The sequence below is a fragment of the Grammomys surdaster genome, unplaced genomic scaffold, assembly GCF_004785775.1.
Source record: "Grammomys surdaster isolate TR1022 unplaced genomic scaffold, NIH_TR_1.0 165, whole genome shotgun sequence".
Classification (NCBI taxonomy): domain Eukaryota; kingdom Metazoa; phylum Chordata; class Mammalia; order Rodentia; family Muridae; genus Grammomys; species Grammomys surdaster.
In genome coordinates, this window is record NW_021604613.1 from 12,383,410 (window position 1) to 12,403,611 (window position 20,202).

The window sequence follows — 20,202 nt, forward strand, 5'->3', positions numbered from 1 at the left end:
TTTTTTTTTTCGAGACAGAGTTTCTCTGTGTAGTCCTGGCTGTCCTGGAACTCACTCTGTAAACCAGGCTGGCCTCGAACTCAGAAATCCGCCTGCCTCTGCCTCCCAAGTGCTGGAATTAAAGGCCTGTGCCACCACTGCCTGGCTCACTTGCGCTTTTATAATTAAAAAATTTACTTATTCATAGTGTGTATGTGTGGAGGTCGCAGGAAACCATGTGGAGTTGTTCTTGCATCATGCAGGTCCTAGTGGTTATTCTCAGGTCATCAGGCTTAGAGACAAATATCAGACAATGCTTCTTAGTGGCCCTAATCCTGTTTTGAAACACATTTTCTCATTCTGTAGCCCAGGATGACTACAGCAATCCTTGTGCCTTAGCCACCATCACACCTGAATTTTTGTCTTTGTGTTATTTCCTGGTGTCATATAAGTTTAATGTATTGCCTTACTTTGTAAGATATATATTAAATGTTCACATATACCTAGGAAGGTGTGATGGTGTAAGCCCAGCAAAGGGGAGGCAGACACAGCTGGATCTCTATGAGCTATATGCTAGCCTGGTCTATATGGCAAGTTCTAGGTCAGCCAGGCTATACAGCGAGATTCTGTTTCAAAATGAAATAAAGTCTGACACATAAGTAAAATCACATTTAAAAATACAATGAAAAGACTATGGTAAAGAATAAAACTAAGGTAAGATACAATCAACTCAGGGAATTCCAGTTAAAAGCCAAATAAAGCTGTATTTTTATACTGTACAAAAGAAAATTTACATTCTTAATGTAGCTAGCTACATCAAGGGAGAAATGACACATCCCTCAAGAGACACAGTATTTAACATCTGAGATGTTGTGTTCTGCATTGCAGACTGATACTCAATTTTGTACATCTTTATTTACAATAACTTAAAATATTTTTCATCTCTGGCGGATATTTACAAGTTCAACAGTGACACAGTTCACATTTCAACAATCAACAGCATTAATCCATTCAATAAGACAGATAATGGCTCACATGCACCAGCACATATGATCTTAAATGTGCATTTTGGTTTTTTTTTCTTCAGCTCTGAAACAAAACAAAACAAAACAAAACAAAAAAAGATTTTTCACTAGTCCTAAGTTGAAAGGACATCTCTCAATAAAGATTATACTTTTTACATGCCTGCCCAGAATTTTCACCAGCAGAATCCTTTCAATACTTGGGAAGTTTATTCCAAGCTATAAATTGATATAGGTTAACAATAACAACAACAATAGGCTGATCAACTAGATCCTTTTTAGGAAACAAATAATGAAAATGGGATATTCTGTTTGCCTGTTACAGAAACCACATTACATAAGCCAAGGGAGTAAAATCCGTGCGCTGCTAAAACAGTTTCATTTAGCCAGTTTTAAACTGAATATAAAGCCAGCCTAGATTTAGAACCAAAAAGATCCAGTGTAAAACACATGATAAACCTCATACTAATATTTTTAACATGGAACATATCTCTGCACTGTATTCAGATAACAAAATTAAAAAAATTACAAACCATTATCAGTCATTATTTAAGGCCAATCTTCTCTCCTCAAGAACAATAACATTTTTGTTTGTTTGTTCTTTTGAGACAGGGTCTCACTGTGTAGCCTTGGCAGTTCTAAAACTCACTCTATAGACCAGCCTGGCTTTGAACTCAGATTTGCCGCCCTCTGCCTCTGAGTGCTGGGATTAAACGCATGTACCATGACACCAGTTAAATATTTATTAACTATAATGTGGTATTAAAAAAAAATTAAAGAACTTGTTTGAAATAGCAGTTAAAAAACAATTATAATTCGTTATTTAAGAAATCATTAAACAGCTTAAACCCTTTAGATCTTTTCTGACCTACACATTTTAGAAGCAGTTATTTTACCTTCTTTTAACCCAATCATGTTTTAAATGCAAAGACATAAAGTAGTCAAGAGTGAACACAGACATAAGTGTAAACTAACCTAACCATATCGATTTAGCTAGTATTGTACTAGAAATAAGTGCCACTGCCCATTGAGGGGTACCTTTTAATAATTTCTCCTATAATTTTACCTAAACAACCCATAATATATAATATGCCAACTTCAGGAGTTTTCCCCCTTTATATTCAATACTGATAGGTAAAATCCTTAATTTTAATAAAAATATGTCATAAGGAATAAAATTAAGACTTATTCTTTAATTGGTACTTTCAGTGGAGTACTGACATCTTATTGATGTAGAGAAAAATAGGATATTATCTATTTACCATGTGTTTTCTAGTTCAAATAATGTATCAATATTTGTTTCTCTCAGGGTTAGAAAGCAAGCACTACATTAAAGGGAGGTACATTCCTTAATAGATGCTTTAAAAATGATTTGTCAGATACATTTTCTTTGGTAAATTTTGTAAATTGATGAAGATGTAAAAATGTCTTCTGATATGCTTAACACTGAACAGTTTACAGTCAAATACAGCAAGCCACGTAGCAAACTTGTAGATGGGAATAGCTTATCCAATTAAGTTCATTTTTCTTTGTCAATAAAAAGGCCTACCTCCAGATACACAAGTTTTAAAAAAAGACTGACTTAAACCTTAAAATACACCTAATTCTAGTTTTTTTTGGTAAAACCATATTAAATGTAGTAGTACAATTAATTAATATCAGACATACAAATATGCCTTAATTTGTAAACATTAAGAATCCATCTTCTCAAAATTCAGAAGCAAAACATAGAAACTACTTCTGTGCTATTCTGCCAGTTATTTCACACGACCCTACATTTCTGTGAAATTGTATCCTGAATTATTTGGTCTTGATTATATTTCTCGTAGGACAAATGGCTAACATTACAAAAATACTGGAGGAAAAAAGAGATATGTTGTCCTTGTGTTGTCAGGATTAGACAGAATGCTTGTACAAGGACAGGAAGGCGGGTTGTGCCCGCAGTGTAGCAGTGTCAGTCATACCAGTGTCAGTGTGGTACATCCATTAGATTCACACAATATAAACAATACTAGAATCGGCTCGGCTCGTTTGCATGGAACATTGTACCAATCTCATTATCTGATTTTATTTTTACACTGTATTCCATGTTTATATAATCCGGCAAATATTCTATTTTTAAGAGGTTAAGCTGCCAATAGCTAGTTTTCAATCACTTATTTTTGGAAACAAACTTAATAAAATTAAAAGTATTATAGTAAGTATGTCACCAACTTGGTGGTGAAGCAACGACAGTAGTCATTCAGCTTGAAGAAAGAAAAGCCTCCTGTTTCAATGCTTAATATAACCACAGTACGGAAAAGTTGCTCTAGGATTCCTGTAGAATTTCTGATCACTAGCATGACATATTAATCTTTTTAAATTGAAAAACTATATAATTGGAATACTAAGCTTTTTTGTTAAAAAGTCCCCTTACTTTATAATGTAATCCAAGTTCAGAAATGGAGTGGTCCCCCTTACCAGTGTTTATACAGTATGTTATCCTACTCATAAAGACAGAAACTAGTATTTTTATTTATAAATGAACATATAGTGAATTAAATGAGACATCTGATTGTCAACAACTGAAGTACTCAAAAATGGACCCAAAGAAACCTCCTGAGTGAGGTAGGAAAAACACACCACTGCATTAACGTATTCATAAAAGCAGCACTAACAAATGCAAAATGTGAAGAAGCTCTTCTAACAAATTTAAAAGCTACTAAATGGAATTGAGACTACCGGTTGGAGATACTGAGCTTAAGTGGCCAAGACACTTGAGTTGCTTTTATATGGTCTATATGTTATAAATGACACAGAGATCACTGTGCATGGATTCATAAGTTTCACACTATAAGTCTTTTTCAATCACATAGAGGAATACTACTGTTACCTACTCTAAGCACAGTAGGGAACAGTCTCTCTCTAGATTAAAAAAATGCATGGAATTGAGTTTATCTTACTCTGCAATCCTTCACAGGATACCTTTGATGACTGAAAACTGGCTGATTAAAAATCACTTTCAAATAGTTAGAAACACTGATCAAGAAAATTTCATTGGGTTTATTTTGCATTTAAACAAATCCCCAGAAATACAAATAACATGGCAGCATATAATTGCTATGTGGTAGAAAATTCACATGGCATAAATTAGAAAAGAATAATGTGCTATACAGAAACCTACATTTTGAACACATCCTCAACTGTATTAATTATTTTACTTTTTTTTCTTCTGGAATTAATACTTTTCTTAATATGTTCATCAGCTACTAGGCCAGAAATATAAAGAAATAGCAGAAATGAATGTGTTTCATATTACATTTACCAAAATATGGATAACCAGAGGCAATGAGGCATCAATATGCATGTGACTAGAGACAAGGCTTGACTATGGCCCTGCTGTTTAGTCATGGGCCTTATGTCACAACCTCATTGACCCTCAGTGTCCTGAGGATGAATGTGTGTGTATGGCAGAGAGAAGAGCCAAATTATCTCTAGGCTCTCTTCTAGCATAGAAATCCTGATCTGTAATAAACAGGCACACAACAGTGGGCTGGAAAAAAAAGGGGTGTTGGTAAAGGACCAAGGTTTTAAGTGAAAACTTTTTCCTCCCCAGCTTCTAAGTTAACTTTTTACTTTATAGTTTAGCTTTCTTACCAGTAAAAGTAACTGAAAGTCATATAGAAGAACTCCTAAACCTTCAGCTATTATAATTTAACCTAGTACAGATGGCATCAATCATTTTTTGAATTATATAAAACAAATATTTTCCCCTATATGTCTTTTTTCTATTAGTGCAATGAAGCTTCATGAAAGATGAGAAATATTAAGGGAAAGTTGTTAAAGGATAAAGTGTGGACACTTCTGACTTCCTATGACATTTCTTTTTTTTTTCCTTTCCTTTTCTTTTCTTTCTTTCTTTCTTTTTTTTTTTTTTTTGGTTTTTTGAGACAGGGTTTCTCTGTGTAGCCCTGGCTGTCCTGGAACTCACTCTGTAGACCAGGCTGGCCTCGAACTCAGAAATCCACCTGCCTCTACCTCCCAAGTGCTGGGATTAAAGGCGTGCGCCACCACTGCCTGGCTCCTATGACGTTTCTAACAGCTGCTGTAGAACTGAACAAAAACCACTTTAAATTCAATGCTGGTAACACAAAGTGGTTGAAATGATCACTAGAAAATTGGATAGTTTGTTTAATCTTAATTCATTTCATTTTAACTGTTATCTTATACAGAAAATGTATTCTAAGATCCTGGCTATAAAGTGTAAATAAAGAATTTCTTCACTGAGATCAAATTATAACCCAAAGAATAGGAAGCAAATGTTACAGGTTGTGAAATACTACTTGGGATGTATATACAAAGTCTACACATACTGATAAAAAATATCCTGTAAGATGAAAGACAACTTTTTTTCTTTTTCTTTTCTGAGACAGGGCTTCTCTGTGTAACCCTGGCTATCCTAGAACTCCATCTGTACACCAGGCCAGCCTCGAACTCAGAGATCCATCTGCCTCTGCCTCTGGAGTGCTGGGATGCAAGGTGTGTGCCACCATTCCTGATTCTGAAAAATATCTTAAAACCAACCCTTCAGTTATAACATTTCTAATCAAAAGATGTTTTCTTATATTTACAACAGGTTATGCTATACTTTCAAATTATTTGGTATTTTTTTGTGCTTTATCTAAAATGCTTGGTTTAAATGCCAATCTGTTTGCACTTGAGCCCAGTGACCTCCAGCATAAAGTAGGCATGTTTTGCTGTATAAGACTGATACCTTCCTTTATGCACTAGAAAGCTTCTGTGTTTAGGTTACAAAAACATTTTATTTCACTATTTTTTTTTACTGTTTTACAATCCTTTTTATTTTTAGTTTACTTGATATCTCTTAATTAAATTAGTAGAAATAGGGCTACAATGTGTCTATGATAAACGGATATACATTCATACACGTTATAAACAGTCAATAGATCACATATCGGCTTTTAGCTTTACTCCAAATTTTGGCAATGATGTGGATAATAGCTGAGGTTCTAGTTCTCTATTTGCTGGGAGCTGAAAAATGTTAAAAACTATCAAATCTAATTAAGGATTATTCTAACACAGTGCCCCTTAAACAGACAGACAGACAACTCTTCCCAAAATGGTGGTTTATGTGTGAAAAAAAAATGAGAGGTGTTTTCCTAGTTATTTATCAAATTTTATAGTAAATAGAAATAAACCAACTTTGTAAATTAAGAGAACACTTGCTTCCTATAAAAGCAGTGTAATTTTCATTCACAATAACATAAAATGTCTACAGGTTCGAGGGTGTGTGTAACTGATGTTCTTGAGATGGGTAATTCATAGCAACTGAAGTCACAATACTGATTTTTAAAATCCTAATATATTCCCTTCTTTTTTCAAACAAAGCCTGAGACCCAGAAGAGATTATAAGAAAGTCTTATCCAACCAAATCACAACAAAAAATCTTTTAAACTAATAATGCATTTTTGTAGCCTCTTAGCAGTTACCAAATGCTACCATGTACATTCAACATCTAGTTTACTGGCATGATTTCAAAGTTTTATAAAAATGAGAAACTTTGCAGATAATCAGAAGATACACAACCTGCAATAAACACAAAGGCAGTGTGGTCCTTGTGGAGAAATCAAGTCAGTACCCTCTGGTATAAATGTTCTATACAAATGTGTCACATTGAAGCATCAGTGTTTTCAACCAATTATCTGTCCCTGATGTATTTCCTTGGAGTGTATGATCTCAGGACTTTAGGTTTCTGTATCCCACATCTGACTGAATCTAGGTACATCTAGGAAGCAGCTGAAAGGGTTTCTCTAGTCTGACATCTCAGAGAGTGGACTGAGAAATCCCTCTCTTTACCTGAAGACGTACAGTTTCTACTTCAGTCATCACCAACTCACAAAGGAAAGGAAGAAAGAAAACAATTATAACTTCACCTCATATACAATCTCACACAAGCTAAACAAACAACACCCTTCCCCCAACAAGACCCCAGCACCATAGTATCAATCATTCCTGGAAAATAGAACATGCCCCTTTGAGTCTCTGATTTGTTAATTCAAACTTTAAGGGCAGAAATGTCCTTAAGTCCTTGTGGGAAGAGGGAAGACCTGTTGTTAATGACTAGAGAGCCATTGAGAAAGTGCATTATAGATTACACAATCAACTCAGAGCCCTACCCTCCAATGGAGGTGGTCACAAATTGATTTAAATGCCTCAATAATTAAACATTTGTGTCCTTGGGATAAAGTAAGAGGGGGGCAGTTAGCCTCATTTTAATAAAAAATTGCAGTAGTCTACCGCCTTCCCCCATGCTTCCCAAGAATATAAAATTGCACAGACTCAGAGAAGCCCAAAGTCATAGCAGAATCTCTGAGGCACTCCTGGTTAAGAGAGAAAAAAATATGATCCAGTTATCTTCATAGTTCCATAGATTATGTGAACAAACCCGTTTTGTGTTTAAACAAAAGCCAAAGAATCACTTCACAGGGATCCTATATACCATTTCCTCTAACACCGCCTCAGTCTCACAGTGTTGAAATGGGACCATCAGCCTACGATGGATTGCACATCACCCAAGGAGGAAGGAAGGCATGGAAAAGGCAAACATTTTACACTGCTTCACAAACACATTTAAGGGAATAGGTAGAGAGGTTAAAGAAAGGAAAGGAAAACCTTATTGCTGTTTCCATACAAAATCCAGTATGAGATACCTAAGCTAAGTCAAATCTGATGACAGTAACGTCTTTTTCACAATGCGGGATGACGTGTCTTGCACAATGAAATGTTCAGTATAGAAGGTAAGCAGAACAAGGGAACATCAAAACTACACCTGGGATATTAGCTGCATATTGAAACTCGGGGATCGAGACTGCTTGGTTAAGGGGGCTCCTGGGCTGAGGAGCTCTTTACCTTCACCAGCATGACCTAGCCGGTCTTCTTGTAGACTGATAGTTGAATATCGATTAGCATTTGTAGCTGCTAGATTAGTAACTCCCTCAGTGCCAACCCCAATGCTGGTACTTGCTTGACCGCCATTTACATAGTCAAAGGATTTACTTGAGGAAGCACTGGCTGTCCGGATTAGACTTAGACTATTGGTTTTTGGCACCACCTGGCCTGCAGGCAGGCTCAAGTGTTTCTTCATCGGTGTCAGCTCAACTGAATCTATGCTGAGATCTGCTTGTACAAATTGCTTTCCAACTACTGAATCTCGAGGGCTCTCATTGGATTTTATGGCTGATGCTGCTTCTTTATCTTTGGCAGAACGCCCAGTTGCTACTTTCCGTAAGCTTCCCCTCTGAGAAGAGGAGGACGGTTTGGTCCCATGTGGTTGGCTGCTGAGAGAAGCCCCTGATGAAAATCCTTCATCTGCATCATTCATGTTTAAGGACTCCTCTCCTCCATTTAGACCCTCAGCACCTAAAAAATAAACCAGACAGATTATAGCTAAGTTAAATAAAAAGCAGCTGTAAATACACTGACCTAATCTCATGAGTGTTTGTTAAAAGTCTGTAATGATCTCAGTACTTTAATTTAGGGGAATAAACTTCTACACAGAATTCTAACACACTATTCATTGCTTTCATCTGGCTTTATTTGCCCTGGTTTTGTAAAAACTATCCACAAATATTAATGAGTAAACTACCAACATCTAAGGCATAGAAAACTAAAACATAACACTTTAAAACCATACTATATCCATTGAAAGTCACCATTATCTATGTATTTTAAACAAAACTCTTCCCTCATTTTTCTTTAACTTATTATACAAAACATACTTTACAAAAGAGATTCTCTTCTAATTTCAGTTACCTACAGGCCAGACCCTTTTAATATGATAATAAAATGCATTATCTATTTGACAGCTAACTACATTTATATAGCTTTGTAATATATTTCTTTTTAATATCTACTAAATTTGCCACCTCACTGCTGTAATAATTTCACAATCACATTTTGTGTTATAGACACATCCTTCACATGGATTTCCATATTTTCTTGTACTGACTGTGAGGCAGCAAAGGTGTGTACTCGGAATCTCTAACAGTTACACCCTGGCAGGAGATGGAGTACTGTCTCGCAGAGCCCTGCATGCTGCAGTGCAGCTCACACAGGAACTGCACTTAGTCAAACGACCTTCATCTTGTGTTTTTTGTGGGATGAGAACCCCATGATACAATGAGCTTGCAGTTTCCAGAAAGCCCAATTCTCTTATTGAAAAGTGTGATCAGTCTCAAAATTAATGTTCTCTTCTTTCAAAAACTGAAAACAATTTTCCCAGAATAAAAGAAAGTATGAATCTATAAAACAGATATTAACATGATAGTTAAAGTACAGGATACCTAATAAAAATGTACATATTCAAACACAATCTTTTACTTAACATAGCACCTGAAAAATAAAAATACTTCTTAGCTATATTTCTGGATTAGTTATTTTACTTCTAAAAAAAATCAAATTAGGCTATTCTTTAAGCAAAAGGCAACTTGTTACATATATATATATATAAATAAATATTTACAGCAATTTAATATTTAATCACCATGCAAAGCCATGTGGAAATACATTTACTAAAAATAATAGCAACTGACACTACTTCTCTCAATCCTGTCAAAAGAACTGAGTATTATGTACCTTGAAACTAAAAATTTTAGATCATATTCTTATTACCTCTTAATAATTGACTTATAATTAGTATAAAGATTCCAAATAGTCAGAAATATTAATATGGAACAGGTTTATCTAAGTAGTTAGGACAGGAAACTGAGAGACTTAGTGCTGGCTTTGAGTGTTGCTTCATGCATAGCTGATGCCCAAGCAGTATGGCCGTAAGAGGGATGAGAACAAAAAAGCCACCATGCAGGAGAATCTACTGCTATTTTACACACTAGAAATGTTTTTTCAATGTAATGGAACAACGATTACACATAAATCACGGGCACTATCTTAAAAGCTTAGAGTCTTTCTTTAATTTAAACATAACAAGCTCATTTAAATTTTTATTAGTGTTACTATGTGTTTATCAGTGTCTGCTGTGTATGTGTGTAGCGGGCAGAGGACAATTTTTAGGATTGGTTTTCTTTGTCCACCTTTGCATGAGTTCAGATCATCAGGCTTGCAAGGTAAGCACCTTTAATAACTGGACAATTTTGCCTGCTCTCATAAACACATTTTTATTATTAAACTATTTAAAAACATCATTACTACAAACATGTCTTATTTAAAAATAAATTATATGTGTAATATAAACATTTTAGCATTCTAGAGAATTACCAAAATTCTTGTACATTTTAATCAATTTCTTTTTCTCTGTCTTAAAAGCCTTCAAAGAAAGTCAGGTGTGGTGATGATGCACACTTTTAATCCTAGCACAAAAGTAGAAGCACGAAGATCTCTCTGAGTTTGAGTCCAGTCTGGTCTATAAAGTGAGTTCCAGGACAGCCAGTGCTGCACAGAGAAACTCTATCTCACAAAAATAAAAACAAAAACCCCCACCATAACCACCAAAAACAAAACAACAAAAAACCCAGGAAGTAAAAATGCAATTGAGTCTCAAAACATATTTCCTTTTATAGTTGTTCTGTAGGTGACAACATTCACAACTCAAAGACACGACTGAAAGGGATTTCACTGACTTTTTTGTTAATAGTTGATTTTCCTATAAATTTTGCATCTACTAATACTTTTTTAAAAACCATGATTAATTTAGGATAAAAGATGTCTCTTTTTTTCTGTTTTTCTTTCTCTCTTTCTTTCTTTCCCTTCCTTCCTTCCTTCTTTCTTTTTTTCTTTTTTCTTTTTTTTTTGAGACAGGGTCTCACTATGTAGCTCTGGCTGGTCTGGAACTCACTATGTAGACCAGGCTGGCCCTAAACTCACAGAGATTGACTGTCTCTGTCTCCTGAGTGATAGAATTAAAGGCTTGCACTACCACACCTAGCTTCAAACACACTAAAAAAATACATTGACTTTCCTTGAAATCTACCCTAAACTAACAGTTTAACACTAATAGGGAACTCAATAGAATTAAAACAGATATTTAAGAGGAATTACTACTTGAGTTCTGTTTTCAAAGTCTACGACTGACGAATTAGAAGCAATGCTTCAGCCAGTGTCATCCTTGTAAGAGTTTCATCAACTGCTAATATATGGCATGACTTTTATATAAATACTTGCAACATACTAACATCATTATATATAGTCATCAAATGGTTTAACTTAGTTATCAACAATGAGAGATAGACTGTTGTTCAGTTTGGATCCACTTGGGTTCCAAGTCTACTCATTTACTCTCTTTTCTTTTTTGCACTTAGACAAGATGCATCTAATTGCTATGGGTAAGATAAAGAGATACAAAAAGACAAAAGGGAAGGCCACATCTTCCACAGCCGAGTTAAGAAGGATCCCTAAAACAGTACCAACTTTGGGGTCATTAGGTCATGCACATGCAATACTGTTAAATAAAGTAAAGTCAATTTGGTCAAATAGGTGAGGAACTGAGGGTACATTCAGATTCTTACTGAGCATGCTCAAATTTCTAATACACCAAAGAGATACTTCCTTAAAGTAGAAGGTAAATATTTTATGTGTATGTTTGGTCTTTAAAATAAACAGAAATCATTGATCTCTTTTAAAGATACTTACAGGTTTATTAGTATAAAGTTTTATATTGGTACTCCAGGGGCAATATAAAATAATGAAACCATTTGGCTACAGTTCTCTTTTCCACAAAGCTAGCTCATATGACATTTCATATAAAGCAGCAAGCAAATACCCTCCCAACAGAGAGATGTTCTTTTTTATAGGTAGTGATGGGGCTCAGAGTTCTTATGTGCAAATAGTTACATTGTAGAAACAAGGAACTTCTCTGTACTTGATCTATAAATAACACATTTCACTTCCATCTGGGAGCTATAATCACTATATGTATGTGCCTGCGTGCGTGCGTGCGTGTGTGTGTATAAAGGGAAAGTGTAGTATGCTCCAGGATAGCACATTTTTGGAGAAAAAAAATGTCAGCAATTTACTTCACAACTTAATCCAGCTGATGAGAAGTCAATCAATACCAGCATTCTCTGTCAGAGACTGGAAATACTTATTAATTGGGCACCCTAGGAAAACAGATAAATGCCAGCTCCACTTCAATTTCTTAAATGTGCTTATATTTTAAAATTGTCTAATTCTTAATACTGACTAATAAGGCTCATGATTATTGGGTGCATTTTTTTTCTAACATTAAGAATAAACATGCTCAGTAATGAAAATTTTGAAGCATTTGCAGATCTTTCCATCCAGGCCCCTTGCCTTGTTAGTAGCCATGCCAAGCTGCTGTTTGAGGACACAGGGATGCAGACTCCAGGCCAGCACAAATGGCAACTGAAGATTGTACCTAACCTGTTGCTAGGCATATGGGGAGGAGGGTTGCTTTGCAAAGAGGAGCTAGTACACCCAGGGGTAGTGGAGACACACACTAGAATGGAAAGGTGCTCTGCTTGGGGACAGAGAGCCAGGATCCTTCTCCAGCAACTGCCTCACTGACTTCTGCCTCCTCATCTCTGTCCTACCCTCTGTTGTGGCTGCTGCTGAGTTGGGCTCCGGCGAGCCATGCTCAGGGGTCCTGCGCACCAGCACCTCCCCCTCTTGCACACGTTTGATCCCTAGGTCAGTGGAGCCGTGTTGGATCGGGGAGCCAGGAATACTCGAGTCAGCCTCGTTTGAGAAGTCAAAGCCATCTGGGATTCAACATATAAAATTTTAGTACTTTTTTGTGCTGCTCTATTCTTTTTTGAGCATTCTGACCCAGGCAGATAAGAGAATGTATATATGGATATGATATTAACACATACACTGTCTATATAGTTACATGTGTGTGCACAGCTTGCACACACATAAGGCAGCAGATGAACAATGTGAGGTTTGCAAATGAATGGGACAGAAAAATTGGGATCTTTAAAATGACAATTTCTCTTAGGCAAGACAGATTGACTATTAAGTACCACATGTCTATAAAATATTGCTGGATTCAGCTGTTAGAATAAAAAAAAAGCAAATACAAAAATCCAAAACTAAGAACCAGTTCTTTTACAGATAGTCTGTATTATACTGTCAGTTGGATCAGGCATATAATTGTCTCCCACAGTGCTCATACATGTACCTTTTCCAGCTAATAGGCTTAAAGCAACTTTCTTTCCCTATTTTTATTACTAGTTTTAGAAAAAGACAAAATTTGGCTAAGTCTTATTTTACATTTTATCATTAATTGAACAATCTAACATCTTCCTACTTTATAAAGATATATATATTTACATTAAAATAACTAATCACTATCACATTTCTAGTGCCATTTTAAATGAAAATATTTTACTTTAACACAGAGCATTAATTACTATCAAGCATTTGTACATTCTGTATAAACAGTTCACTTGAATCCATAAGTAAACGATGGGAAATTTTATACTTACCTTCTCTTCTCCATCTATGACGACGAATTGAAGCTGTTGTAATTGCAGTCCGAGAAATTCTCGGCACTGTTGGAGTGACTTCCACTTTAAGTACTTTCTGGCCTTCTTGTGAAGAATCAGGCGCATCAAATGGTAATGAGTTTTTCATGGCATTTGCCACCTAAAATAATAATAGAAGTCTATATACTATAATATGTTTCCATTGTTTTTGAACATATAAAGCTTGTATAACATATGAAATTGTATAAGAGGAAAAATGTGTCAAAATGTTTATTTTTAATATTATGTATTTTTTCAGCAGTCTTTTCAAATAAAAATTTATTATTAAAATATAAGTCATATACCCTACTGGATTCTCGAAGTTGTTGAGTTTCAAAAGGAAAGAACATTCCCAAGAAAAATGTTTAATATTTGTAACCAAGATATAAAACAAGTTAGAATAAGTTCCTGCTTTTTCATATGATAAATAGCAGAAAACTTGATCTATGTTAAAATGGTAACACTCTTCTGCACTCCTATGCATTCATGAGGAGAGATTTTTCCCTAAATACATGTTGATAGTATGTGTCCTATGCCTCCAAGGAGAAGACTGTGAAACCTGATTGGTAAACAATTGTTATCTGACTGGTTTGTCTCTTAACCAGTAACTAGTAATCCAGCAAACACTTTGAGCTAGAGGAATGTCTTTCTTTCCTTTCGCACATGGACAAGCACATGTAGGATACAACAACCTGGATAAGAATGTCTGATCTACCCACACAGATCTAGAGTAGGAAGCTGTTTCAAGGCTTGATGAACGTAAACAAGGTTAAATGTCTACACTAAGTCCTTGTCAGTAATATAGAAGATGCGTGTTTCTCTATTTTGTTTGGAATATAGCTCTAGATATGAGAAAAATGCTACACATTAATAAATTTATCTTGATCTTAAAATTAAAAATGGTATAAATAAATAAAATAGCTTAAAAAAAACTATTCCAGGTAGAAGATGCACAAACATTTAAAATATCACAGAATCACTACAGAAAGCTTAATAACCAGTAACAAACAAAAGCAAGTCAGGTATGGTGGCACTAGTAATCACAGCACCTCGAAGACCAAGACAGAATTATAAATTCAAAGCAGACTAGGAAGCATAAGAAGGAAGAAAGGAAAGGAAAGAAGGTGGAAGACAGAGGGCCCATATACAGTTAAATCTCCTAGAACTACTAGTATTTTGTTATCTCTTTCACAGGTAAATTTAAAATACATATACATTTTCCCACTTAATCTAGCTATTATTTTTTTCTTTATTATAAGTTCTCAAATATACAATTTCATTAAGGAAATATCAAACTTCAATTGTTCTCTGTTATGAGAAAACTTAGACTACTTTTATTTCTTTGCAATTAAAGTAACACTGTAGGCCAAGTGGTGGCAGAAGTGAATGCCTTTTTAATCCCAGCACTCGAGAGCCACAAGGGGTTCTCTGAGTTCAAGGTCAGTTTGGTCTATAGAGTGAGCTCCAGAATAGCTAAGGCTGCACAGCCAGTCTCAAAAATTTAAAAACAGAAAAATAAAAGTAACAGTAATGTTAAACTTCTAGTGCTTTTAATTTTATTTTGTGTGAGATACACACACACACACACACACACACACACACACACACACACACACGTGTATGTGCATCATGTATATGCCTGGTGCTCACAAAGACCAGAAGAATGCATCACATCTCTTGGAACAGAATTTACAGATGGTTGGGACCCACTATGTGAGTGCTGGGAATCAAATCCAGGTCCTCTGAAGACCAGCCACTGAGCCACCTCTGCAGTCTTTTATAATACACTTTTAAGGCATTAGTTTCCATAGACACAAAGGTTCATGTGGAATAAAGGATCTAAGAGAATAAGCACTCATTACAAAACTACTTCTGCAAAGGAATGGTTAGAGTCATATTATCACCAAAGCATAACAAATGCTTCATCTTCCCCTATTGTATGCTTACATTTGTCCTTCAAATTTTATTATTGCATATCCATACGCATGCATGATATGTATGTGGAGGGCTGTCACTATGCTTATATGGAGATCAGAGAACAATTTTGTAGAACTGGTTCTTTACCTTTACGTAGGTTCTGGGGATAGAATTCAAGTTGACAGATCTGCACAGCAAATATGGCACCACTGGGTCATATTGCTGACCCAATATTTGTATTTGATTTTTTAAAAAGAATACTTATAGTGTGTTTGTGTGTGTCAATAACATGGTATGAGTGTAGAGAACATAGGGCAACTTGCAAGAGTCAGTTCTCTCCTTCTACCATGAGGGTTCTGTGACTGCACTCAGGCTGTCAGGCTTGGCAGCAAGTGCCTTTATGTTGAATCATCTCACAGGTCCCTTACATATTGGGAAGCATGAAATCTTTAAAGTAAGATTATAAGTGCAGTTTTCTTATGTCTACAGAGAATATTTTTGTGTACTGGATATTAATTTTCTTTTTTGTTTGTTTTTTGAGACAAGGTTTCTTGGTATAGCCCTGGCTGTCCTGGAACTCACTCTGTAGACCATGTGAGCTTCAAACTCCACCTGCCTCTGTCTTGAGTGCTGGGATTAAAGGCATGTGCCAACACCGCCTGGCTCTAATTTTACTTTATTAAAGGAAATGACTTAGAATTTATGTTTATGAGGAGAAAAATAATTTGTTTATGTAGAGTTCATTTCTAAACTGTCCTAGTTTTGATTACAATAATCAAATGAAGATTTCACTTAAGCTTGACAGCCTTTCTTTTTCTACACATCTCAATAAAACTGACCAGGTATGGGGAGGGACAGGAGAAATGGCCACATGGCTATGAGAATGAATGAAAATCTGCAACTGACAGGGGTGGGGAGGTGGGGGGCATCTCCAGGATGAGACAGAGACCTGGGATGAGGGAGAGGGAGGCACCCACGAATTAATGGGGGTGACCTCAGCTGTGACTCACAGCATTGAGGATATGGAACCTGAAGAAGCCTGTAGCCAGGAAGGAACCCCAGTGGAGCGATAGAGACTTCAACCCACCCACAAAATTTCAACCCCAATTCATTCTGTCTGTAAGACATGCAGGCAAGGAGGATAGAGCAGAGATTGAGGGAATGGCCAACCAATAATTTGCCCAACTAGAGACCCAGCCCATGGCCAAGCACCAGTCCATGACACTATTAATGGTACTCTGTTATGCTTGCAGACAGGAGCCGAGCAAGGCTGTCCTCTGAGAGGCTCCACCCAGCAGCTGACTCAGACAGATGCAAACATCTACAGTCACACAGTGGATGGAGCTTGGGGACTCTTATGGAAGAACAGGAGGAAGGAGTCCCCAAAGGGAATAGGAACTCCACAAGAAGACCAAGCAGAGTCAACTATCCTGGACCCTTGGGGCTCTTAGACACTAAATCACCAACCAAAGAACATACACGGGCTGGACCTAGGCCTCCCTGCACATATGTAGCAGATGTGCAGCTTGGTCTTCATGTGGGTCCCAAACAACTGGAACAGGAACTATCCCAAAAAGCCACTGCTGTATGTGGGATGTGTTCCACTAGCTGGGCTGCCTTGTATAGCCTCAGTAGGAGAGGAGAGCAGAGACTTGAAGTGCCAGGGTGGGGGGAATATCCAGTGTGGTCCAATCCGCTCAGAGGAGAAGGGGAGGGGGAATGGGGAAGAATTGTGGAAAGGGGTGACAAGGAAAGGGGCGTTGAGTGGGATGTAAAGTAAGTAAAAATAAAGTAATTAAACAACAACAACAACCACCACCATCAAACCTCTGTGGTTGTCCTCTCTTTAACAGGGCTTTACTGTCTAGTTTAGAATAGCCAGCAACTTACTAAGCAGCTGAGGACCACTTCCTCCTTGTGGCAATCTGCCTGCTTCCATGTGCTTCCAGGTTCTAGTTAGTACTTGGTTTTCTCTTTTCTTAAAAATTTCAAAAACATCCACCACCCCACACCGCACCGAGCCCTCAGTTCTTCAAGACAAGGGTTCTCTGTGTAACTTTAGCTGTCATGGAACTCACTCTATAGACCAAGCTGTCTTTGAACTTAGAGATATGTCCACCACCATTGCCTGGCTAAAACATTTCATTTTTCAATTTACCTCAATATCCATCTGCCCTTGGCCCCATGGTAACATTTTGACCACATATATGCTTTAAGAAGAGTCAGCAGCCTCCAGAACTAGGACCTAAACAGACTTCCATTCTCCATGGAAAAAAGTATACATATGATAAAAACAAACAAACAAACAAACAAACAAACTTACCAAGAGTGGCTGAGAAAAGAGTTCTAGCTGAGCTCTATAGATGATGTCATCAAGTACTTCCTGGCCAAGGTCCCATTGTCCATTATACCTATGGGATGGATTATTTAGTTCTTTCAATATATATCTCTGATGCTTAGAACTTAAAAAAAAGTATCCCAAGTTCTACTGCCTTAGTTAAATAAAACAAAACTCTCACTTCAAAGTTATCATTTCTGAATTGTCCTGGTTTTGGTTATAATAAACAAAACAAAGATTTTTAACTCTATGTTTATAGTAGCTTACAGATGTTTCTTTATAAAATTGTGTTTTTTACCATGTGTTGCTATTCAGAGTACTCTATTTAAATATTCATGATAATCATGATAACGAACTATATAGAAACAATTTTAGGTTTTCTATATGGAAAACCTAAAATTTCTAAGATGGTTCTAATTTTTTGACTAATCATGCTATTAATTGGCTATTTATATATAAAGTGCTGAATAGAAACCACATTAGGAAACAGATAACAGGCCTACATGAAACAAAAGATTCTATAAAGAAGATAAAGAAATATAAAATGTTCCTACATGCAGAAGAATTCATCTTCTTCCTACTTACATCGCATAGTAAACTCCTGTGAGAAGTTGCACCATAAATTCAGGATCTAATACAATTCGACCACAGACTTCCTTCCACTGTTTCTCATGTTGTCGTGGAAACCCACTCACACAAACCCTAGAAAAATACAGTAATTAACATTCATCCCCTCTGCTACTGACATCTGCTAAATGCCAGAGTCATAACCAGGTAGAGGATGCTAGTTTTTAATTTTTTTAAGCATGTCTTTATTCATAAAACATGGATTCTAGTGGACTCCATAAAATGTAGTAAGTTTCCTCAAATAGCTAACAGACTCTTTCATAGACATTCTTTTTCTGCCCCCCCCCCAAACATAAATACATAGCTTTTTATCCACCCTAAATTGTGCTGGGGAATTCCTGGATAATACATAAATCTTAAAACAACAGTTCAAAATACTGTTGTTCGTGAGGCTACTATTATTTATTTGATGTTTTATTTAAGCAAAATTAAATGTGCACAATTGTTACCTATCCATTCTCTTCCTTGTGCAGCCCTGTACTGGGACTGGTGACTCTTTATAGGCAGTGGGGACATGGTGAGCAATCTCTAACAGCAAAAGGTGCTGCCTGGACTTCAGCAGCTCCTCTGCTCCTTGACACTGGAGACAAAGGACTCTGGTAACTACTGGGCAGCATGAACTTTGTTTTCTTTCTTTTTGAGACAGTTTTACTGTCCAATCCAGGTTGGTGTGGAACCATCTATGTAGCATAGGCTGGCCCCAAACCTACAGAGGTCCATATGCCTATGTCACATGAGTGCTAGGATTAAAGACTGGGATGACTGTTCCTATAACCAAGTTTGCTCTTGAATCTCTTCTGTACTCTGTTGTATATGACAGCATGTTCTTCTAAATTATACTCCATTTTAACACATTAGCCTGATGCTAGATGGGCCTCTTTTGAGGATCTTATTTGTTGCAGGATATTTGATCACACTGCAAACCCAGAGATTGTATTATTTACTGAAAATAAAAAAACCTGTTTCTAGTTGTGGTGTGACTCATCCCTTAGCACAAACCTTTAACTCTGCTGCTGGAATACAGACATGCACTTAGTATACACCATTAGCCCCAGACAATGAAGTTAAATTAGTTTGTAGAAGGATGGACCAGTTTGAAAGTGATATCTAGTTGAGTGGCAGACAAATTGACAAATCAGAGAAAAATCTGACAGAATAGGATATGCCCAACTCTCATGAGAAGAGAGGAAAGGGAAGTTACTTGAGAGAGCTATGTAGAGAAGGAAAAAATGAGGCCATGTTTTAGGAGAAGGAAAAAATGAGGCCATGTTTTAGTGGGAGAGTTTTATAGAGACAAGTTGCAGAGAGAACAAGCTAGACACAGGTGAAGACAGAACAAGCCAGAGAATAAGAGCCAGAAGATTAGAAGATATTGCCAAAGTTGGTATGAGATCAAGCAGAGCAATTCAGCCAGAGACCCAGAGAAGAGTCAGATTGAATCAGTCAGCTTGGAGAGGAGTTTGAGGCAGAACAACTGAGTTGAACCAGCCAATCAGAGCTCAGAAAGAGCTAGGATGAGGTAAGCTCATTCAGCAGCAAACCTCTGAGGCTGAAAACATTCTAGGCCTAGATTAGATTGTACAAGGCTAGAAGCTTCCAGGACTAGGTTCATGTTAGCAGACTGAGACAGTAAGCCTCTTAGATGACAGTTACATACAGGAGAAGAAAAGTTACAGTTAAATTTTATGATATTCAAGAGTGCCTATGATGCCCAATAGGAGATGCTATCACCTCTGTAGATAGTAATAACAGAGAACACTAAAGCCACTATTAGTCAAAATGAACATCATGAACAACTGCCTATTATTTCATTGAGATA

The 20,202-nt window shown here is 36.6% G+C and overlaps 1 protein-coding gene across 2 annotated transcripts in view; it reads right to left on the reverse strand.

Annotated features, from left to right (window-relative positions):
• Positions 1-6,155: 6,155 nt before the first annotated feature.
• The window catches only part of Fam126b (family with sequence similarity 126 member B), a 66,215-nt gene continuing 52,168 nt past the window's right edge, over positions 6,156-20,202 (reverse strand). Inside the window, exons 9-13 of one of the 2 annotated variants that reach the window (XM_028765660.1) lie at positions 18,342-18,458; positions 17,742-17,829; positions 13,463-13,622; positions 12,566-12,733; positions 6,156-8,420 (exon numbers count right to left, since the gene is read on the reverse strand). In XM_028765660.1, coding sequence (XP_028621493.1) covers positions 7,825-8,420; positions 12,566-12,733; positions 13,463-13,622; positions 17,742-17,829; positions 18,342-18,458 — 1,129 coding nt within the window. In that variant the 3' untranslated portion in view covers positions 6,156-7,824. The remainder of the gene's footprint in view (positions 8,421-12,565; positions 12,734-13,462; positions 13,623-17,741; positions 17,830-18,341; positions 18,459-20,202) is intronic. The other variant, XM_028765661.1, reaches the window with a different exon arrangement.